General features: G+C 45.6%; 2 protein-coding genes and 1 non-coding gene across 3 annotated transcripts in view; all 3 read right to left on the reverse strand.

Annotated features, from left to right (window-relative positions):
* Positions 1–5,110, reverse strand: part of kcnip3a (Kv channel interacting protein 3a, calsenilin) — a 35,570-nt gene extending 30,460 nt beyond the window's left edge. Inside the window, exon 1 of the mRNA XM_034296487.1 lies at positions 5,092–5,110. The gene's annotated coding sequence lies outside the window, so the exon portion shown is untranslated. The remainder of the gene's footprint in view (positions 1–5,091) is intronic.
* Positions 5,111–18,607: 13,497 nt separating this feature from the next.
* pcna (proliferating cell nuclear antigen) lies at positions 18,608–21,173 on the reverse strand. Its single transcript, NM_001303769.1, is given in 6 exon segments — positions 18,608–19,005; positions 19,106–19,229; positions 19,393–19,587; positions 19,725–19,792; positions 19,938–20,035; positions 20,790–21,173. Coding segments are annotated over 6 exon segments (783 nt in total). The 5' UTR covers positions 21,011–21,173; the 3' UTR covers positions 18,608–18,928.
* Positions 20,108–20,176, reverse strand: LOC114840736. The gene has a single exon (XR_003782827.1). It is a non-coding gene; the product is annotated as a small nucleolar RNA SNORD2 (small nucleolar RNA).
* Positions 21,174–21,819: the final 646 nt, after the last annotated feature.

Genomic DNA, 21,819 nt, shown 5'->3' on the forward strand with positions numbered 1-21,819 from the left:
TGAAATTGGAGAAAATTAACAGTCGTGAAGAGGAATAAGTCTTTCCACAAAAAGGGCAATTTCTTCTTTCATTACTGTTTTATGACGCATCCAATTAGTCTTGTCAAGTGGGGACGACGAATCCCAAGGGGAAGACACTGTGCTAGAGTGAGCGCGCGTTTGTGTGTGGTGTGTGTGGGTGGGTGTGTGTGTGTGTGTGTGTGTGGGGGGGGGGGGTTACATAAACGCAATTAAAAACCTCGAAAGGATTTAAACAGATTTGCAAAAAACAAATAATTTGGTCGACCTTGGTTCGTGTCTGAGGTCATGGGCAGAGAAACGTGGAGAGACAAGGGTTTTGGAGGGAGGGAGAGGAAAAAGAAAAAATATAAAATATGCAGTAAGATCAGGAGGCAGAGATGAGAGATTATTGTAGTAACAAAACATTATTGGGTCAGAATCTCCCACTACAGTACACACTATTCAGCCCTTTAATTTAAACTAAAGGCCCCAAGTACTGATGAACCAAAGGTTACCCATTGGGTTTTAGTAGACTTGCTCAACCCTAATGTCACCCAAGACACCTGCATATGTATTATGTACAATGTCTTATTTTTAAACCCTGGAATCTTGAAAAAAGAAAATCAGAAGCCCTTCACCCTCCAGCGCTACTCCTGCCGCAGCACTGACAATCAATGCAGGGACCATGTACTAATCTTGGCCCTCCTTTAACAGGTCATTGATTGAGGCATTACACAAAACAGTTTGTGTTTGGCAAGGAATTACAGACCTCCGGCTCCATTACAAAAGCAATCAGATCCCTGAGCTCTCTTCAGTTTCTTCACATGCCACAGATCTGCCCATGTTCTGAATCATGTTCCCCAGCAGAGAGAGAGTGGCCAGATAGAAGAGGGGTGGGATAGGAGAGAGCTAGAGAAAGAGAAAATGAAAGGCCTGGGTGGAATAGCAATCAATCAGATCAATCATTTTCTGGACGTGTTCATTGCATAATAGTTAAGATGTGCAGATAGCGTGCAAAATCTATTGGCTTTAACGGAATCTCCTCTGAATATGCTGTTGTCTGAATGTACTGTACTCTGAATATCTGTACCTCATAGCACACTGCACATGCACTAATGTGCACTAACGTCTGCTTACGTTTCTGGTGAAACTGTAAATAGAGGTCACATCAGTGAGGACAAAGTTCGTCCCAGCTGTTGTCCTACTTTAGTTTATACCTCATTAAGTCCACAGACAGGGCTGAAATTCTGCCATGAAGCACATTGTCATGGTGCGGTGAGCAGCAGCGCCACCGTGCCATGTTTTCCCAAGTTCCCATATCTCACGAACACATCCCGGACTGTCACATGTTTCCCATCTTCCACACCAGGTCCCAATCTAGCTCGTTTGTATGTGTATATATGTTTCCCCTCTGCTCCCCACATTGTGGATCATTGTTGCTGTCGCTGTCATTGTTGCTGTGTGTGCATTTAATCGGTGAGTGTTATTGAATGTACTGTTTGAATGTTAATTGTTAAGACGCATGTTGCGCACTTTTATTTCATTCAGTCATTAGTATTGTTTTTCTGTTCGTGTTTGGTTTGTTTGTTGTTTTAATAAATCCCACGAACGAGAGTACTGCCTGCGCCTGGTTCCCTCCAACACTACACCTTGACAAGTTGTTACAGAATGATCCACCAAACCTGGAACCAGCAGGCAGTCCCTCCAGAGAGGGTATATACCTGGAGGGGCGATTGGGGGTCTGACTCCCTCTCCTCAGATGACGACGAAGCGGTCTATGAGAGAGTGGAGGAGGATCCCCTTGGGGAGCAGTGCTGGGGGTTGCCCCAAGACGGGTTCGGGGTGCCACTGTGGGGCATGGACCAGTATGGAGTGGTCAAGCCCCTCACCAAAGAGCAAGGGGAGCTGGTGAAGGGTCTCCTGCAGGACATGCAGGAGGCAGGAAGGACAGGATGCAGGCGTGGCCGGAGGAAGAAGAGGGCGACGTGCCCAACGCCCGGTCCGAGGTCCCCCCAGGAAAATTTTAGGGGGGGGCTGAGAGGGTGCCCGAGGGAAGTCCCGACGGCGCCCCCTCTATGTCCGGTGCCTCCTCGACCCCGTGCAGGCTGGCCAGGCTGTAGGCTGGCAATTAGGCGCACACCGCTTCCTGCTCCGCGGCCTTCCGCCACCCCTGTCCCTGCGCCACGGCGCCGATTGCCCCCTGCTGCATCGGAGCAGCAGCCAGCGCCTCCTACCTGCCAGCAGCGGCAGTCAGCGCCCCCTGCGGCATTGGAGCAGCAGCCAGCGCCTCCTACCTGCCAGCAGCGGCAGTCAGCGCCCCCTGCTGCATTGGAGCAGCAGCCAGCGCCTCCTACCTGCCAGCAGCGGCAGTCAGCGCCCCCTGCTGCATTGGAGCAGCAGCCAGCGCCTCCTTCCTGCCAGTGGCAGCAGCCTGCACCGCCTGAGGCCGAGGAGGAGTGGCCTGCACCGCCTGAGCTTGCCGGGGTTTGGCTGCCACCGCCCCTTCCTGTCCCGGCCGCCCCGGCGCCCCTTCCTGTCCCGGCCGCCCCGGCGCCCCTTCCTGTCCCGGCCGCCCCGGCGCCCCTTCCTGTCCCGGCCGCCCCGGCGCCCCTTCCTGTCCCGGCCGCCCCGGCGCCCCTTCCTGTCCCGGCCGCCCCGGCGCCCCTTCCTGTCCCGGCCGCCCCGGCGCCCCTTCCTGTCCCGGCCGCCCCGGCGCCCCTTCCTGTCCCGGCCGCCCCGGCGCCCCTTCCTGTCCCGGCCGCCCCGGCGCCCCTTCCTGTCCCGGCCGCCCCGGCGCCCCTTCCTGTCCCGGCCGCCCCGGCGCCCCTTCCTGTCCCGGCCGCCCCGGCGCCCCTTCCTGTCCCGGCCGCCCCGGCGCCCCTTCCTGTCCCGGCCGCCCCGGCGCCCCTTCCTGTCCCGGCCGCCCCGGCGCCCTCTCCTGTCCCGGCCGCCCCGGCGCCCTCTCCTGTCCCGGCAGCCCCGGTCCCTCCTTCGGCTCTTCCGGCTACCGACCCGCCGTCGGCTCTTCCGGCTACCGACCCGCCGTCGGCTCTTCCGGCTACCGACCCGCCGTCGGCTCTTCCGGCTACCGACCCGCCGTCGGCTCTTCCGGCTACCGACCCGCCGTCGGCTCTTCCGGCTACCGACCCGCCGTCGGCTCTTCCGGCTACCGACCCGCCGTCGGCTCTTCCGGCTACCGACCCGCCGTCGGCTCTTCCGGCTACCGACCCTCCTTCGGCTCTTCCGGCTACCGACCCTCCGCCGGCCACCGACCCTCCGTCGGCTCTCCCGGCTACCGACCCTACGCCGGCCACCGACCCTCCGTCGGCTCTCCCGGCCTCTGACCCTCCGCCGGCCACCGACCCTCCGTCGGCACTCCCGGCCTCTGACCCTCCGCCGGCCACCGACCCTCCGTCGGCTCTCCCGGCTCCTGACCCTCCGCCGGCTCCTGATCTTCGGCCGGTTCTGCCTCCCCGGCCTGTCCCGACGGCTCCGCCACCATGGTTAGTCGCGGCTGTTCCGCCCCCTCGGCGGGTTTGTGCCGATGGGGGTACTGTGCTGCCCCGCCCCCCCTCCCTTGGGCTGGGGTTCGTCTTGGCCCGTCCGGTGGCCGGGCCTTTGGGGGGGGGTACTGTCATGGTGCGGTGAGCAGCAGCGCCACCGTGCCATATTTCCACAAGTTCCCATATCTCACGAACACATCCCGGACTGTCACATGTTTCCCATCTTCCACACCAGGTCCCAATCTAGCTCGTTTGTATGTGTATATATGTTTCCCCTCTGCTCCCCACATTGTGGATCATTGTTGCTGTCGCTGTCATTGTTGCTGTGTGTGCATTTAATCGGTGAGTGTTATTGAATGTACTGTTTGAATGTTAATTGTTAAGACGCATGTTGCGCACTTTTATTTCATTCAGTCATTAGTATTGTTTTTCTGTTCGTGTTTGGTTTGTTTGTTGTTTTAATAAATCCCACGAACGAGAGTACTGCCTGCGCCTGGTTCCCTCCAACACTACACCTTGACAAGTTGTTACACACATACCCTGGATTTAAAAGCAACACAAACTGTGTTGTCCATGTCACAACAAGGACAGCACAATTTCAAAATAAAAAGGTCTAAAATTCTCAACAAAAGGGTTATTAAATGGTTTCATTAGGTGAGCAAGCTGTAGTGTTGATTTAATCGTAAACCAGAAAAAATATGTCTACTTCAGGCTTCTGTGTATGCTTGTGTGTGTTCATAGTGTATGTGTGTTTGTGTGTGTGTGACATAGGTCTTTCGGGAACAGATGTCCGCATAAAAGTAGTTAAACCAGAAATATCTATTTCTGCAACGTTTTTTGGCAATTGTTTGGCAATTTAGACAACACAATATAGCAAAGCACCTAAATTGCCTACCCTGCAAGCCTGTGCTTCAGACATAATGAGATGGATGACAGAACGTTTTTTTGTTTTTAAACTGTGCTGTCTCACAATAAACCTTAACTCCCAAAAAACTTTGAAGGACGACAGCATTACTCTGGACATGGATCTTTCTTTTAATGAACATACAAAACATATTTCAACAGCTGCTTTTTTCCAATGGAACATTGCAGAAAATAAGAAACTTTGAGTCAAACCACAACGCAGAAAAACCCATCCACACTTTTGTTAGTTAATTACACAATTGCGATGCTCCTGTCTCCAGCAACTCGAATAACACGCTAAACACCTGTCAATTAGTGCTAAATATAGATGCTAGAATTTTGACCAGAAGCAAGCAAGCAAGTTTTTTAATATAGCACAATTCATACATTGCAGCAATTCGATGTAATTTACATAGAAAAAGAAAAGTATAAAAACAAATACTCAGATGAAAACATCAGAACCAAAAACATCCTGATCACTCCAGTAGTAGCCTCTCTACACTGACCGACTATAAAGACTACTTTACTGTTAACTTGCAAAGCATTACATGGACTCCTACTTAACTCTCCTGCCGTGAGTAAAAATGCATTCACCATGGTCACAAGATGCAAGACTTCTTACTGTACCTAGAATTTCTAAACAAACTGCTGGTGGCAGGGCCTTCTGGTTCTGTTGCATATCTACCTTCTGCTTGTTGATTCCTGGTGTTCCTGTCCACAGCCCATCTGGTCTTCCCTTTCTTTGTGCACCTGGTTGTGCAGCTGATCTGTCTTCTGCCTGAAGAGTCTGGAAACAGCTGGCCTACATATATTGACTTGCTGGTCACCAGAACACACAAAAACACTGATGTGGTCCAAAAAGGTAATGTACTATTATACCTGGCATTAGGAAGAGGATTCTGGCTCCCCTCTAGGTTTCTTCTTATGTTCCGACCCTACAAGAGAGTTCCTACATTATTGGTTCTTGGTTTCTCTTTGGGGTTCTGACCTGTAGCTACATCTCCGGAAGAAATTAAGAGACCACTGCACCTTTTTCTTTCCTTTCCAAAAAAGTTGGAAAGGAAAGTTTTGAGTGAGGAACAGAAGCGTTGAATTTGCAGTGTTCTCTTAATTTGAACCCTTCTGTTCCTCACTCAAAGCCTTCCTTTTCGACTTTTTTGGAAAGGAAAGAAAAAGCTGCAATGGTCTCTTAATTTTTTCCAGAGCTGTATATAAGCACTTTGACGACTGCCAACATAAAAAGGGCTTTATAAAATACTGTCTGGTTAGGCCTCCCTGTTGCCGTCAATCTCTCTCCATGTATCTCCCTCTGTATTGTAGCCATGTTGCCCAGCCTAGCTGGTCTTCCTCGGTTTACACATGCGCACACACACGTCCAAATGAATTTCTCACCCTCTCACAGACACTGATGATGTATGACAAGACACAGGGAAATGTCGCCCTCTATGTCTTTCCCATGTCACCATTTTTTACCCTCCTCTGTCTCTTGCCTTCAGATCAGTCTTTCAATCAACCCCTAATCTCTCTCTCTTCTGCAACCATATCAGTCTCTCCATCCCTCCATCCATAGATCCATCCATCCAGCTCTCTCTCTACTGCCATCACATCAGTCTCTTCATTCATGTAGTCATGTTGCCCAGCTTCACAGGGTCAATATTAATTATACACACTTAAACAAATACACACACAAGCACACATACACAAGCACCTACACACACAGTGAGGAAGGAGGATAACACTTATCATTAGATTGAGTGGCTTGGCACAGCAAGCAATCAAACTTAATATGGATTCCATCTCAAGCCCAGACAGTTCCCAAAATAAACTAAATCTATTTAAATAATTGAACATAGATTACAGAGTTTTCAGTACTGATGTATTTCAACTGGTTGAGTCCTGTTATACAACAACACAGTATGTACTGGCTTCCAAACCAGACTTATTACAAATCTATACCACCAAGGACTTACTACTAAACCAGAGCATGTAAGATCACAATATTATCACAAAGTCAGACCTTGTGGAACTTATCATACTTGAAATGCATCTGTCTCAAAAAAAAACAATTAGGTTAAAATAAGTCATACAAAGCAGCCATAACTGACTATAATGTTGCTTTACTGTCCCCTTCAGAACTATTGTCCCTCTTGGTAAAAACGAGGAACAAAGAATCAAATGAGAAATAAATAGAGCTTTTATGCATAAAAACAGGAAGAAACAATCCCTGCTTCCCTACTTTAAAGTAGGATGGTAGATATGTGGTGATATGCAGGCCTGTTATGCTTTCAAAGGCTCTTTGAAACTTGTTGGCATCGTGGATTCTGTCAAGTATGAGGACATTTTAGAGCAAAATCTGCCAGAAGGCTCAAATTGGGTCAGTGTTAGGTCTTCCAGCAGGCCAGTGATCCAAAGCACTCCTCCAGATCCACACAAACATGTCTCACTGACTAAAGAATCAGGCTTTTGAAATGTCCATCCCAGTCTCTTGACCTAAAACACAGTGAAAACCTCTGGGTTGGAGAGTCTTCAGTGAAAACCATATTTTTTCTTATCCTCACCCTAGTCTTGCAAGGCCATACCTCCAAATCCCATCTGGCATTGTTGGAAGTATAGAAAAACCTTGCTTTTTCAACTCTTGGAACATTATATCTGGTCAAGGGGATGGTGCGCAAAGAATGAAATGCAAGGGTGCCATGTGAACTGTCTTGGAACTTTTTAAAATGTTGTCTGCATGGGAAGGTTAAATGTGTCTTTTATTTTGAGTGAAAGAGCAAGCTGATAAACAACAACAGCTTTGTTATAGCCTTATTTGATCATCTTCAGCTAGAGGTCCAAAGATTCTAGAAGATGCTATATTTGAACACACAATGCATTGATTGACAAGCTGAAGTCTCTTCACAAAGCACATAGTTTCAAAGGTGACATCTATGTGCCAGTTTGAGTTACTCTGTGTGATATTGTGTGTTTGTGTGTGTGAGAGAGAACCAGTGGGAGTATGGTTTCACATAGATGTATGTACAAAATAGAAGAGATCAGATGATCGCTACAACATATCAACTGATTCCCTGGGTTAGTAGTCTACTGTACCTCATAGAAGAAACACACAATCTCCTAAAAGGATTTAGAAAAGGCTTTGCAGTCAATACGCGACCAATTAAAGTCTTCCCTCATTCCTTTCTTTTCATACATAATAGGAAGAGTTTTCTGCCATCAAACAGAAGAGGAAAACACACAGGCATGATACTAACGTAAGAACCCACACATTGGAGGGCAGTTCCCTGCTCAGATGCATTTCATGTTTCTATGGAGAGGAATGTGACTATTTTTAGAGATGATATAAATAGCTTTCCTTTGGCTCAAACATTTGCAATTATGTCTGAGTCTAGCCAGAAGCCTTATATTCCTGTTGTTTGTTCTGCTTCTCTAAGATGGGCACTTACTTCAGTGTGTTTGTCTGTGTGTGTCTATTCAATCACCCCACAGATTGAATTCATATTATGTAGGGATTAAGTGAAACTGTAATTTATGGCCAGTTATATGCTGGTACGAGGGAGCTGGTACGAGGGAGCATGTTGATCCATTTATGGATTTCTTGTAACAGTCTCTCTTATTGTGGGCAGCATGTCTGTAACTTCAGGGTAAACGTAACGAGCTGAGCAATCTGTTTGGTATTAGCTTAGTTGCATTTGCTTCAAATTGTTCGGCACATCCATTCATGCATGGTGCATTATGAACTACACGGTCATAAGCAACGTAAACGGCCTTCCCTTGGAGAAATAACATTCCCTACCAGCATCACCATGGGATTTTATTACTTCTAGGGTTGCGAGGGCTGTTGCTAAATCTTAGCAATTTCTGGGAGAGTTATTTATTGAAAGTTAAAAGAACAAATATTTTTTATTCAGCCTAAGCATATGGGTAAGATGGAGAATTTGACGACAGAAATGCAAGGATGTGTTAACTATTTAGAAAACTGAAAGAAAGAAAAAAGTCCTGTGCAGACTTTGTGTGTCAAATTAACCCCTATGGAAAGTTACCCCATTAAAGTGCAAGCAAAAAATTCCTTTGAATAACTGGGTGCTAAGAAATCCATGTAGTTGTGAATACCTCCACCATTAATTCTTTGGAGACGTTTCAGACACTTTCTCCACATTTTGTTGTGTTGTAGACTTCATTTATAATTCACTAATTCACAGCTTTGAGTCTTTGAGAAGTTTCTCCCATCTCAAGCTCTGTAAGATTGGATGGGGAGCGTCCGAGAACTGCCATCTTCAGCTCGACTGAACAGATGTTCAGTCGGGGTTCAGTTCCATAGTTTGGCTTGTCTCATGGACATTCAAAGACGTGTACTGAAGCCACACCGGCGCGGTCTTGGCTGTGTGTTTCAGGTCGTTGTTGTACTGTCAGAAATCAGACTTTTCGTAGAGTGGTTGAAATAACGATCGCGTACACGGTCGTCGGGGGAGTCTATTAGCTCATGATGTTACAGACACGGTCTTCATACACAATGTCTTACCAACTCAATCTCTTCTCAAAGAACTTCCGTTTGTCCTCTGCTTATATAGATATGCCACCTTGAATACACATCCCGGTACTGTAAGCCCACTGGCTAATTATTGTCGCGCTTTGAATGAACGTGACTTCCTGTGTGCGGATAAACAGATGTTCTTTTGTAAACTAAACATAACACACTTCAATAGTACTGAAATGTGAATTTTCGCCCCAGTCTGGATTATGCACGCTCTGGTTTTCTTCAATGGCCTCCTTATGTTGTTCCGTTAATTAATCCCTCCATCCTGATCAGTCTCCCTGTCCTGAATTGTACATAAGTATTTAGAGTCTATTTCAAGTGAGATATTTTATTTCTTAATTTTTAATTTAATTGGCACACATTTCTAAAACCATGTTTTTGCTTTGTCATTATGGGATATTGTGTTGCCTGTGTAGATTAATGACAAAAACATAAATTTAATGGATTTGAAAACAACAATGTGGAGGTCTGAATACTTTCTGAAACCATTGTAGCTCAGCAACAGTCAGAGCTCTCTTGGAGGTGTTTGAGGGGGACAATAGAGGGAGAGAATTTGTCACCGTGGAAACTGTTGCTAAGTAGCAGAATTGGAAATGCCTGGACTGAGGGACAAATGTGAACCTGTGAAAGGGTTAGGGGAGAGGAGAGAAAAGACAGGAAGACCTGTGTGTTTGCACATTTCCCAGTATTCTTTGAACCGAGTCACTCACACACACACACACACACACACTTAAAGTGCTTTTGCCCTCTGTGGGCCTTGCGGCTGGTGGGATAAAAATAACCAGGGTTTGGCTGTCTGACACCACAGTAGCTTACAGACAGACAAACTCACACACGCACATACACACATCCCTGTATAACTATGTTTGTGAGGACTTTTTTGAGGACTACAAACATATTTTTATTCAACATTTAATTTTTACTTTAACTTACTCTTATCATGCAAGACCAAACTTACAAATCTTATATCACCTCTTTGGAGGTATGGAAATGCATATACTCTGCTCAAAACAATTAAGGGGACACTGAAATCACACATCAAAACAAAATATATTCATCATCATCATCATCTTCCGCTTATCCAGGGCCGGGTCACGGGGGCAGCAGTCTAAGCAGAGATGCCCAGACATCCCTCTCCCTTGACACTTCCTCCAGCTCTTCCAGGGGGACACCGAGGCGTTCCCAGGCCAGCCGGGAGACATAGTCCCTCCAGCGTGTGCTAGGTCTTCCCCGGGGTCTCCTCCCAGTGGGACGGGACCGGAACACCTTCCCAGGAAGGCGTTTCCTGAGGCATCCGAAACAGATGCCCAAGCCACCTCAGCTGACCCCTCTCGATGTGGAGGAGCAGCGGCTCTATTCTGAGCTCCTCCCGGGTGACCGAGCTTCTCACCCTATCTCTAAGGGATCGCCCTGCCACCCTCCGGAGAAAGCTCATTTTGGCTGCCTGTATCCGGGATCTTGTCCTTTCGGTCATGACCCAAAGCTCATGACCATAGGTGAGAGTAGGAATGTAGATTGACCGGTAAATCGAGAGCTTTTCCTTGCGGCTCAGCTCTTTCTTCACCACGACAGACCGATACATTGACCGCATTACTGCAGAAGCTGCATCGATCCATCTGTCAATCTCCCGTTCCATCCTTCCCTCACTCGTGAACAAGACCCCTAGATACTTAAACTCCTCCACTTGAGGCAGGCACTCTCCACCAACCTGAAGTGGGCAAGCCACCCTTTTCCAATTGAGGACCGTGGCCTCGGATTTGGAGGTACTGATTCTCATCCCCACTGCTTCACACTCGGCTGCAAACCGGCCAAGTGCATGCTGAAGGTCTTGGTTTGAAGGGGCCAACACGACAACATCATCCGCAAAGAGCAGAGACGAAATCGTGTGGTCCCAAACCTGACACCCTCCGGCCCCTGGCTGCGCCTAGAAATTCTGTCCATAAAAATTACGAACAGAACCAGCGACAAAGGGCAGCCCTGCCGGAGTCCAACATGCGCTGGGAACAAGTCTGACTTACTGCCGGCAATGCGGACCAAGCTCCTGCTTCGGTTGTACAGGGACCTGACAGCCCTTAGCAAAGGACCCAGGACCCCATATTCCCGAAGCACTCTCCACAGGATGCCGTGAGGGACACAGTTGAATGCCTTCTCCAAATCCACAAAACACGTGGATTGGTTGGGCAAACTCCCATGAACCCTCCATGAGGGTATAGAGCTGGTCCAGTGTTCCACGGCCCGGACAAAAACCACACTGTTCCTCCTGAATCCGAGGTTCTACTCTCGGCCGTATTCTCCTCTCCAGAACCCTGGCATAGACTTTCCCCGGAGAGGCTGAGAAGTGTGATCCCCCTATAGTTGGAACACACCCTCTGGTCCCCCTTCTTAAAACGAGGGACCACCTCTCTGCCATCCCAGAGGCACTGTCCCTGACTGCCATGCAATGGTGCACAGGTGTGTCAACCAAGACAGCCCCACAACATCCAGAAACTTGAGGTATTCAGAGCAGATCTCATCCACCCCTGGTGCCTTGCCACCGAGGAGTTTCTTGACTACCTCTGTGACTTCAGCCCGGGTGATGGACGAGTCCACCTCTGAGCCCTCATCCTCTGCTTCCTCAATGGAAGACGTGACAGCTGCCCACCTCTACTGTAAACAGCGTTGGTAGGGCACTGTTTCCCTCTCCTGAGGCGCCGGACGGTTTGCCAGAATCTCTTCGAGGTCACCAGGTGGTGATCAGTTGACAGCTCTGCCCCTCTCTTCACCCGAGTGTCCAAGACATACGGCCGCAGGTCAGATGAAACGACAACAAAGTCGATCATCGACCTGCGGCCTAGGGTGTCCTGGTGCCACGTGCACTGATGGACACCCTTATACTTGAACATGGTGTTCGTTATGGACAAACTATCACTAGCACAGAAGTCCAATAACTGAACACTGCTCGGGTTCAGATCAGGGGGGCCGTTCCTCCCAAACAAAATTACATAGCAACGGTCAATGGTCAGTGTACGGCCTTCATGTGCCTGTATGCACTCCCGACAATGTCTAGGCATACTCCTGATGAGAGGGCGGTTGGTGTCCTGGGGGATCTCCTCCCAGACCTGGATCAGGCATTAGTGAGCACCTGGACAGTCTGTGGCGCTACTTGGTGGCGTCAGATGCACTAACACATAACGCCCCAGAGATTCTCAATTGGATTCAGGTCTGTGGAACATGAGGGCCAGTCAATGGCATCAATGCCTTCGTCATCCAGGAACTGCCTACACACTCTGGCCACATGAGGCTGGGTATTGTCCTGGACCAGGAGGAACCCAGGGCCCACTGCAACAGCCTAAGGTGAAATTATGGTCTAATGATGGTTCTGAGGATTTCATCCCCGTACCTAACAGCAGTCAGGGTACCATTGGCTGGCACGTGGGTCTGTTTGACCCTCCAAGGATATGCCTACCCAGGCTATCACTGACCCACGCCAATCTGGTCATGTTGGGTGATGTTGCAGGCAGCATAGCGTTCACCATGACATCTCCAGACTATTTCACATCTGTTATGTGTGCTCAGTGTTAACATGCTCTCATCTGTCAAGAGAACGGGGTGCCAATGACGGACCTAACAATTCTGGTGTTCTCTGGCAAATGCCAATCGAGCTGCACGGTGCTGGGCTGTGAGCACAGGTTTGGTCAGAAACATGCACACTAGCAGCCTGCTGGAGGTCATTTTGTAGGCCTCTGGCAGTACTCCTCCTGTTCCTCCCTACACAAAGGAGAAGATATCAGTACAGCTGTTGGATTGATGTCCTTCTAAGGCCCTGTCCATTTCTCCTTGTGTAACGGCCGTCTCCTATCTTCTCCATGCTCTTGAAACTGTATTGGGAGACTGGAGCTGGAATGCCTGTGCAACCTGAATGGGCTGCAGGTATTGCCTCATGCTACCAGTAGTGACAAGGACACTAGCAATACGCAAAACTAGAGAAGAATCAATCAGAAAGGATAAGGAGAAAGCAACTGTCTGTGGCTACCACTAGCAAAACCATTCCCTTTTTGGGGGTTGTTTTGCTGTTGCCTCTCCAGTGCACCTGCTGTCACTTTAATTTGCACCAAAACAGGCGACACTGATTCACAATTGCTTATGCTTCCTAACTGGGCAGATTGATATTCCTGAAGTTTAATTCACTTGGTGATGTAATTACGTGTTCCCTTAATTGTTTTGAGCAGTTCATTTCAAAACAGTATTTTTGGAGTGAGGTTCCTATAGCTAAGATTTCAATTGTATGTTATATTCCAGGAAACCTCCCCAACCTCTTACAGTTGTGATGGCAGTTCAAACAGGTATGTTTAATGGAACCAACAGGAAAACAAACGAACAGAGTCTCCTCAGGATAAACACAACTGACCTAGGGTCCCCAATAAGAGGCAACAATGTACAGCTGTCTTTAATAGATGCAAACAAAACCAGGCTAGAGGCCTCTCCTCTGCCAGGTCCCAACTATGGCCTCCAGTCCAGTGTAGAGATGGCTAGGGCCATAGCCAGGACCTGACATTACTGTTCTATTGAAGGTGTGGTAAGTGTTGCTCGCCATTGTTTTCTGATAGAACTTTACAAATATTACAAAAAAGTGGAAGAATTGCATTCTGTTTACGTAGAAGAATGCTCTATTCACAAAACTCTGCATAAAGCCTGTACTGATGAAAATACATGTTTTAGAGTATCTACATACAGACTATAGTAAAATTAAAAATAGCGAAATCAAGGTTGATTAGTTTCTCGTCTGATTTCAGTAATTGAGGATCAAGTTTGTGTTCTGAGTTTTAAAGAGGCACTGTCTGGAGACCTGCCTCTATTGCTTACAATACGTAAGTTAAACAATAACACAACTTGTCTCCTCTTCTTCCCTTATCAAACAAGACTGGCTGGGTTAGGTTGGGAAGGATAGTACTGTAAGTGTCTAAAGCCAGTAAGAGGAGATTAATGCAAACTTATAGATGGGCCGCGGGAAAGTTTAAATTGGGCATATCTCGGGCACTCTAAACAATTTTGTAGAAAAATAATATCTGAAACATTAACTTAAAACATTAACTGCAGATGTCTACTGGTCAGTTTTGCATGGTAGTAGTAAAAACCTTAGCTTATATATGGCCCCTTTAAAGGAATCTCTGCTGAATTTGCAGTTCAAAATGGCAGAAGGAGAGTACACAATTATCATTGGTGATGCCTGCTCCAAACTGCATCTCATTGGAATGGCAGTCGCAAGGTCCACATCCTCATTCAATAGTGAGTTAAAGTGTGTCCTTCTTTTTGTGATTTTATTTAGCAAAGTTGACTACAATAGATTTAGGGACAGAAGGAAAGAGTGGAGTTTGTGGTTATAGCTCTGTATCTAAGGGACTTTTGTTTGTAGCTAACTATGTGTATTATAAAGCTAGGCATAAAGAAATGCACACTCTTAGCATTTCAATCAGAAACTTTAACATTAATCCCAAACCCTAATTCTAACCATACCTCATCCCCTATGTGTAAAATAGAAATGTTCCTTGTGAGGTCACGCAAAATGTGAAGATGTGCAAAATGTCAAAATGTTTTCAAATGTTCCTTGGTTTCCTATACGGGTAAGGACTTCTGATTCTCATATGTATTCTTAAATGAGCATTTAAACACATACACTTAAGCTTTTACTATTCTTGTAGGTGCACTAAAAAGTATTACCATTCAAAATATGCCTTATCCCTAAACACAATCTTAAACCTGAACCTTTCTTTTCTTCATACAAACCTTCCTGATGTTCTATCAATATTCAAATTGTCCTTGTTTTACTATTGTTGTGGATAGTGTTGTGCTCATAAGTGTAGTAAATCAAGGACACACATACACACTTCAATTCAATCACCTAAATCCTACTGATGCCTCTCATATTCACTCCCATCTTTTCACCCCTCGTCCACTCATGCCAATCTGTCTTCCTCTAGTCACAAAATAAGATTAACGGACACAAAGAGGAATTAAAATACTGACGTGGGTTTGATTCCCACGCTGGTGAGCTGCACTCAATGTACACTCAAGTTTGGACAATTTGGAATAAAGCATTGGCTAATTAAACCTATTTTTATTATAATGTCTCTTCAAAAGCCTTCTAAATAAAATTAACTTGCAATCGTAACTAAATTCACCAGCTGACAGCCTGCCATAGTTTGTGAGGGGAGGTTAACAGCGTGACAGGATAGTCTAGCAGTGTTCATGAGAACTGGGTACTGGAAAGGCTGCTGGTTCTTATCGCTCACCAGGCAAGGAGAAAAATCTGTTGTTCTGTCAACTTACCTAAATCTGTTCCCAGGTTCTTGTTGAAAATTTGAATAAAATACTGATACATACACCGTTGTGTAGAAGTGTATTTCAGCACAGCATCAATCACAAAGACACTCAAGGACACTAACTTGGTATAATTACAGTTCAGCTTAAATTATTTATTATTATTATATGTTGTGTAACAATACAACAAGTCACTGCAAATTCACAGACATCCTTCCCGAGTTGCCTAGTGTAAAGGACATCACAGGTGCAGCTTAGGAGGTACCTCGTCCTCACATCTCCATGGGCAACACTCACCCCTGAACAGTGCATCATGCTGAGCCCAGCTGGTCCTCCAGATCCCAGCACCACTATAACTAACGTCATGTTGCTGGGAAGCACCTCTTCCTCCACTGCCGAACACAAGGATTGAACCAGTGGTCCTCTGCTTCCCAACACACATGACCGCCTTAAAGTGTCTTAATCTTTGTGCTATTCACAAATTGGCTGATAACTGTCACAAACATGGGCCTGAGGAGTGGGTTTAACACGTATCCATGTGCTATACCAGTGGAAGAATGAAATCACTAATTGACCAGAGGTTATTTTAAAACACAGTTTTAAAACAGTTTGATGCCTGTGATTGGTCAAAACTGTGAATGGTTTGAAATTGTTGTATTTAATCCACAATACTAACCTAAATGAGATGGAGGCTTACAGAACAAAACGTTTCCTTTACACTCCATTTGCAAACAGGCGCTAAACTAATAACACAGAAAACATTTAATTTAACATTTTGTCCTAAATAGAATGCCATGTTTTGAGGGAAATCCAGCTCAACACTCTAAATATTTTGATATGTGATGGTTCTGTAATAGCTATGCTTTTTATAAAACAGAATAAAGCTAACCACAGGATAAAAATCTTAAGAGAAAAGCCTGGTTCATTCTGCTTTCCACTAGACACTGGAGATTAATTCACCTTTCAAAAGGACAATATCGTCTTGCTGTCACCTTTATCTTTCTGTTTCTCTGGCCCAAATCCTGTCTCTAAAAAGCAATTTACTAGCCAGACAGAGGGCAAGAGAGGGGATGTCACAGTGAATGAGAGTGAGAATAGTTTGGACCAAAGAGATAAGTGTAATGAGCAGAAAAGCCTGAGTAGTCTGAAGGGGCACTCCAGACCAGAGAGAGAGAACTGGACCCTTTATAATACATGGTCTGGCCCAAGAGATGTGAAGGGGCACTCCACACCAGAGAGAGAGAACTGGACCCTTTATAATACATGGTCTGGCCCAAGAGATGTGAAGGGGCACTCCACACCAGAGAGAGAGAACTGGACCCTTTATAATACATGGTCTGGCCCAAGAGATGTGAAGGGGCACTCCAGACCAGAGAGAGAGAACTGGACCCTTTATAATACATGGTCTGGCCCAAGAGATGTGAAGGGGCACTCCAGACCAGAGAGAGAGAACTGGACCCTTTATAATACATGGTCTGGCCCAAGAGATGTGAAGGGGCACTCCAGACCAGAGAGAGAGAACTGGACCCTTTATAATACATGGTCTGGCCCAAGAGATGTGAAGGGGCACTCCAGACCAGAGAGAGAGAACTGGACCCTTTATAATACATGGTCTGGCCCAAGAGATGTGAAGGGGCACTCCAGACCAGAGAGAGAGAACTGGACCCTTTATAATACATGGTCTGGCCCAAGAGATGTGAAGGGATGCTACATTTTCATCCCATTCACATCTTCACATACATTTGCAAAGTACGACATTTGCTAGTGTGCTTTTTAAATAATCAGAAAGCATGAACAAAAATATTCAGAAATAAACATTTATTTGCCTAAGGTGGTTGAGCGGTTTAAATACCCACACTACTGCAGCATGGGTTTGACTGTCGTCTACAGCTACTTCAGCACAACCTCTTCTATCTTTCCCACTCTCTATCAGTAAAGTACAAAATACCCAAAACACATCTTTATTTTGTAATAAAATAAACATAACTACAGTTGGAATAAGGAAAAGAGAAGCAAGGAAAAAGAGAATACAGGAAAAAAAGGATGAGAGAAAAGAAGGGGTGTAGTGCTAACTGGAAAACAACGTTCAATTAAACAATCAAATCTGCCACAAAATGTCAATCAAGATAAATGAATGAAATTAGAAAGTGTTTAGGAGATGAAATCTCTAGAAAGGGAGAATGATGAAAGCGATGCCTAGAGTGAGCAATCTTTTTATTTTATCTTTCAAATGGAAATTAATTGCGTTTACTGAACCCAACAGATTAGTAGGTCACAGAAGACTACAATCGGTGAACACACGCCATTCTCCCCAGGTTTCTGTGGACACAGTGCAACCCAGAGTGCAGATTAATTCTGAGAGCCTGTGGTAGCTATTATTACTGAAAAATATGCAATCTGCAGTGAGTTTATAATCCAATCTTCCGCTTGTTGCTTTTTGAACCCAGTGATGTGCCATGGATGAATGGAAGGGGTTTGACTAGAGCCAGATGTACCAATGGGATTACGGTATTAAGAAAACCTGGACTGATAGTGCATTTGTAATCAAGTGGGAACTTACTGCATATGACAGGGAACTCTCCACTTGAACGGTCACAGCCAGGCCATACACACAAACTGTATCCCCTGGAGAATGGCTGGCTGCCTGACCCCCCTCCCCCCATGTCAGAATGTGTATAAACTCAGAAAATTAACATTAAATTACATTTTTCTCACTCTGCCTCTAATCAAAAATATTTTTTGGCCAGAGAACACAAGCCATTTAAAGCAAGCAAGCATTCATGCCATGGTTTGACTTCTGAAAGCAGTTTTCCCACAAGAAAAAAGTTTGTATTGACACTTTGGGCCCATTTTCAGACAGCAAATTTACACTGTTAAACAAGTTGTACACACTTTGACATTGTAGCAAAGGGTCATTTCTTAAGTCAGGGGTGTCAAACCGGTTCCACGGAGGGCCGAGTGTCTGCAGGTCTTTGGGTTTTCCTTTAAATTGGTTCCCAGGTCAGACCTGAACAACCAGGTGGGGGTAGAAATTAACCAATTAGTGAACTAATTAATCAATCAGGTACAAGGTGAGAGCGAAAACATGCAGACACTTGGCCCTCCATGGAACCGGTTTGACACCTGTGCCTTAAGTGATGCCACATGAAAATAATCAAATATTTACAAAATGTGAGGGGTGTACTCACTTGAGATACTGTATCAACAGTAAATAAATTACTTCAGTCCAATCCTATCTATACTATTTGGCAATTGGGAAAACACCTGAAGACAAATACTTTAATGGGCTTCTTAGACCACACATAACTTATGCCAAGTTCAAAATAAAATGAGCCATGAGCACCATCTTGTGGTTGCAGACAGAATGCACTCCAAATCAAAATCAAATTATTTATTGGGACACTGAGTTTATGGATACAAAAATTGGGGTGGTTAACATGAACCCACAAAATATTTACATGCTTATCTACAAGTTGGAATGAGCATTTGATTTCCAAACAGAGAGGGGTACATAGGTGCTGACATTCCTAAGAGGGATGGCTAGCCTAGGTCACAGGGCAGCAACTCTTAATAAAACTAAAATCAATTCCATGATGCAAAGTCAGCCATCCCTTCCCTCCCCAAACTGGAAGTACTGCCGCCCCATCCACAGGAAGTGAACCAACCCCCTGTTCTGCCATTGACCCAGGGAGTCTTAAGAAGCCTCCTCGTCAATCTTGGGCGCCAGGTAGTACTTCACGTGGCCCATGTCCGCTATCTTGTACTCCACCACTGTCAAAGAACAAATTAATCAAGAGATTAGTCCGACATAATGACAAGAAACAGCAGAAAATACAGGCTGAAAGTATGGCGTCCGGGGAGGGCTACCAACCAAGGGGGATGTCTGCAGACATGCTGAGAATGACAGTCTTGGAAAGGGGTGTGGCCTTGGTGAAGAAATTCAGGTAGTTGAGAGCAAAAATCAGCTGGACCGGTTCGTTCATTTCGATACTCACCTGAGATAAATGAGGGGGAGAGAACACTTAAACCAAAACTAAACCCAAATGAAAGTGAATCTCTTCTAGGAAAATGCTATTGACTAAGAATGTGACCATTTCAACCAAAATGTTTATAGCCCATCACAGTGATGCGCCTCACCACACATTAACTCCTACTTACAGCTTCCTCCTCCTTGTCCACATTGCTCGTCTGAGAAAGTTTAACATTGCCTGTGCCCAGCTCTCCCGTGGCGGAGAACTTGACGCCGTCTTTGGCGCAGGAGATCATGACGGCGTCCCCAATCTGAGAGAGGTCACGGCAGATACGAGCAAACTCCCCCGATGGCATCTTCACCACACAGCTGTACTCCTGCTCCTAGGGGGGTAGGGAAAAGAAAGATGAGAACGTGGTAACTAAGGCAGTATGACAGTGGGGACAAATGGTATTTCTACTGGCCCCCGTATGGATTCAACTCATTGAAAAGTCCGTAGTATCACGGGAGAAGAACTTACTGGGATTCCTAACTGTTCTACGTCAAGGTCCATCAGCTTCATCTCATAGTCGGACACCTTCTCCTGGTCTGGGACAGGTTAACAGCATGTAAGCTTCTGAACACAATAGCAGGCATATGTTCACACCTACTAGTAGAAATCCCTCGCTGCGGTTTCTCGATGACAAATAAGCCACATGCATCACTACACGGGGTTGCTGAAGAAGGTACTCACTGAGTGTCTCAAAGACTAGGGCGAGTGTGTCTGCGTTGTCCTCGGCTCTGAGCGTGATGATATCCTCATTGCCAGCACACTTCAGGATCTTTGACATACTAGGAGAGGGTGGTATACCATCAGCCTAGGCATAATATTACTGAAACCACAGGTTTAAGACGACTAATTTTGAGTGATCAGTATAAAAAGTTGTCACCAAAGTCAGGTCTGTCCCGAAAGATGATACCATCATTTCACTCAAATATTCAGGAATGTTTAATACCTGAACTAATTTGGCGTTGTAGGCCAGTGTGCATACTGGAAATTAGCTTTAGCCTGGCACGGTGCATAATACTGGTGTAGTTCAACATTACAGTTTAAATCAAAGTGGAAAATAAAAAACGTGTTTTGGTAGGTAAGCGAGTTCACTGACACTACGGATTAAGCAGTCAATTTCAGAAGTGACCTGCATAAACTAAGCCATGGATAATGGCTGAGTTCGCGGGTTTGAGAAATTGCCGCCATCCTCTCCAGAAGGTAGTGGATTTGGCGCTTAAATTACGTCACTAGACATTTTCAAAGGGCGGCTTAGCGCCTTGCACACACAGTACCAAAGCCTTATTTCTACACTTCCAGTCATAAGGCATGACAAAACTGGTAACTTCAACATTGAAAATGTATATTATCCGCATATAATGTTAATCATCATAACATCGTAAAAGTTACATGACGTAACAGTCACACCAATTTAAAATACAGGCGCTAAGTTACTAGTTTGCTAACTGGCTACCACGAACAACTCGGCATTGTTTGCCTAACTAGAGGGTTAGCTAACATTACAGTAACATATACATTGAAATCAATTCTGTTTACCTGCTAAGATTGACTCCCATGGCCAGGTTACGGTCGCAGCGGTAGGAGTCAAAACCATCGCTGCGAAGAGTGAGCTGAACTAGGGAAACGTGGGACGAGTCCATACTCTGAAGAGAGATACCCGACGAGCTCACGTCCCAACAGGCCTCGGTGATCAGATCTTTTAGAGCCTCCAAAACCTTCTTTAGGATGGATCCCTGTACCAAGCGAGCCTCAAACATTGTGGATTTGCTTGTTTGGTTTTATTAAAAACAGGAAACTGGCAAGAGGTCCTCCCGTCAACTAGCAGCGTTAATGCGTTGAAGTCGCTAGATTGGTTATAAAACAGCACCCTTTCTCGCTCCACAAAGTACGACACCACTTACGCACGGAAAAATGGTGTGTGGAATAGTGGCGCGCGATAACGTGGTATTTTAATACTTTCGCGTCATTCGTCATTTCCGTTTAAACATAAGCGTTTCCGTCTCCTCCCACTGCAGAAACTGAGGTACTATACTCTTCATATTGGTTCGACTAGTAACTTGTCCGTACTGTCATAACAATACATTGAGCCAAAATGGTAATCATTGCAAATCCCCGGAAGTACCGGAATTAAGAATGTTCGATGGCGCGAAATCTTCGCCAGCTGTTTTTTTAAGCAGTGAAACTACTCAGATACTTCGTAAATACCCATTACTGCCACAAATGTGAAGTGTACACTCATTAAAAGTTATTTTGTTGTAATCCATTTAAAATTATAGGTCGTCCTATTCCAAATGATGTGACATGCGACAGTATATGTACTGGCGCTTTATATTTGGAATGAAGTGCTAAACTTTTAGATTTAACATCTGAACTTTCTCAAAAATGTATTATTCAAGAAAGAATCTTGTTTTTTTATATGAAATAATTGTCAGATGTATACATCCCCTACCCTTGAATTGACTTTCGCTAGTAACGTTTAATAAACCTCACATTTGTGTTTGAAAGTGTAATACGAATTACTGTCATACCACAGTAAGACGAACGTTTGAAAGCAAATGTTCGCTCA

Source organism: Esox lucius, chromosome 13 (assembly GCF_011004845.1).
Source record: "Esox lucius isolate fEsoLuc1 chromosome 13, fEsoLuc1.pri, whole genome shotgun sequence".
Taxonomy (NCBI): Eukaryota; Metazoa; Chordata; class Actinopteri; order Esociformes; family Esocidae; genus Esox; species Esox lucius.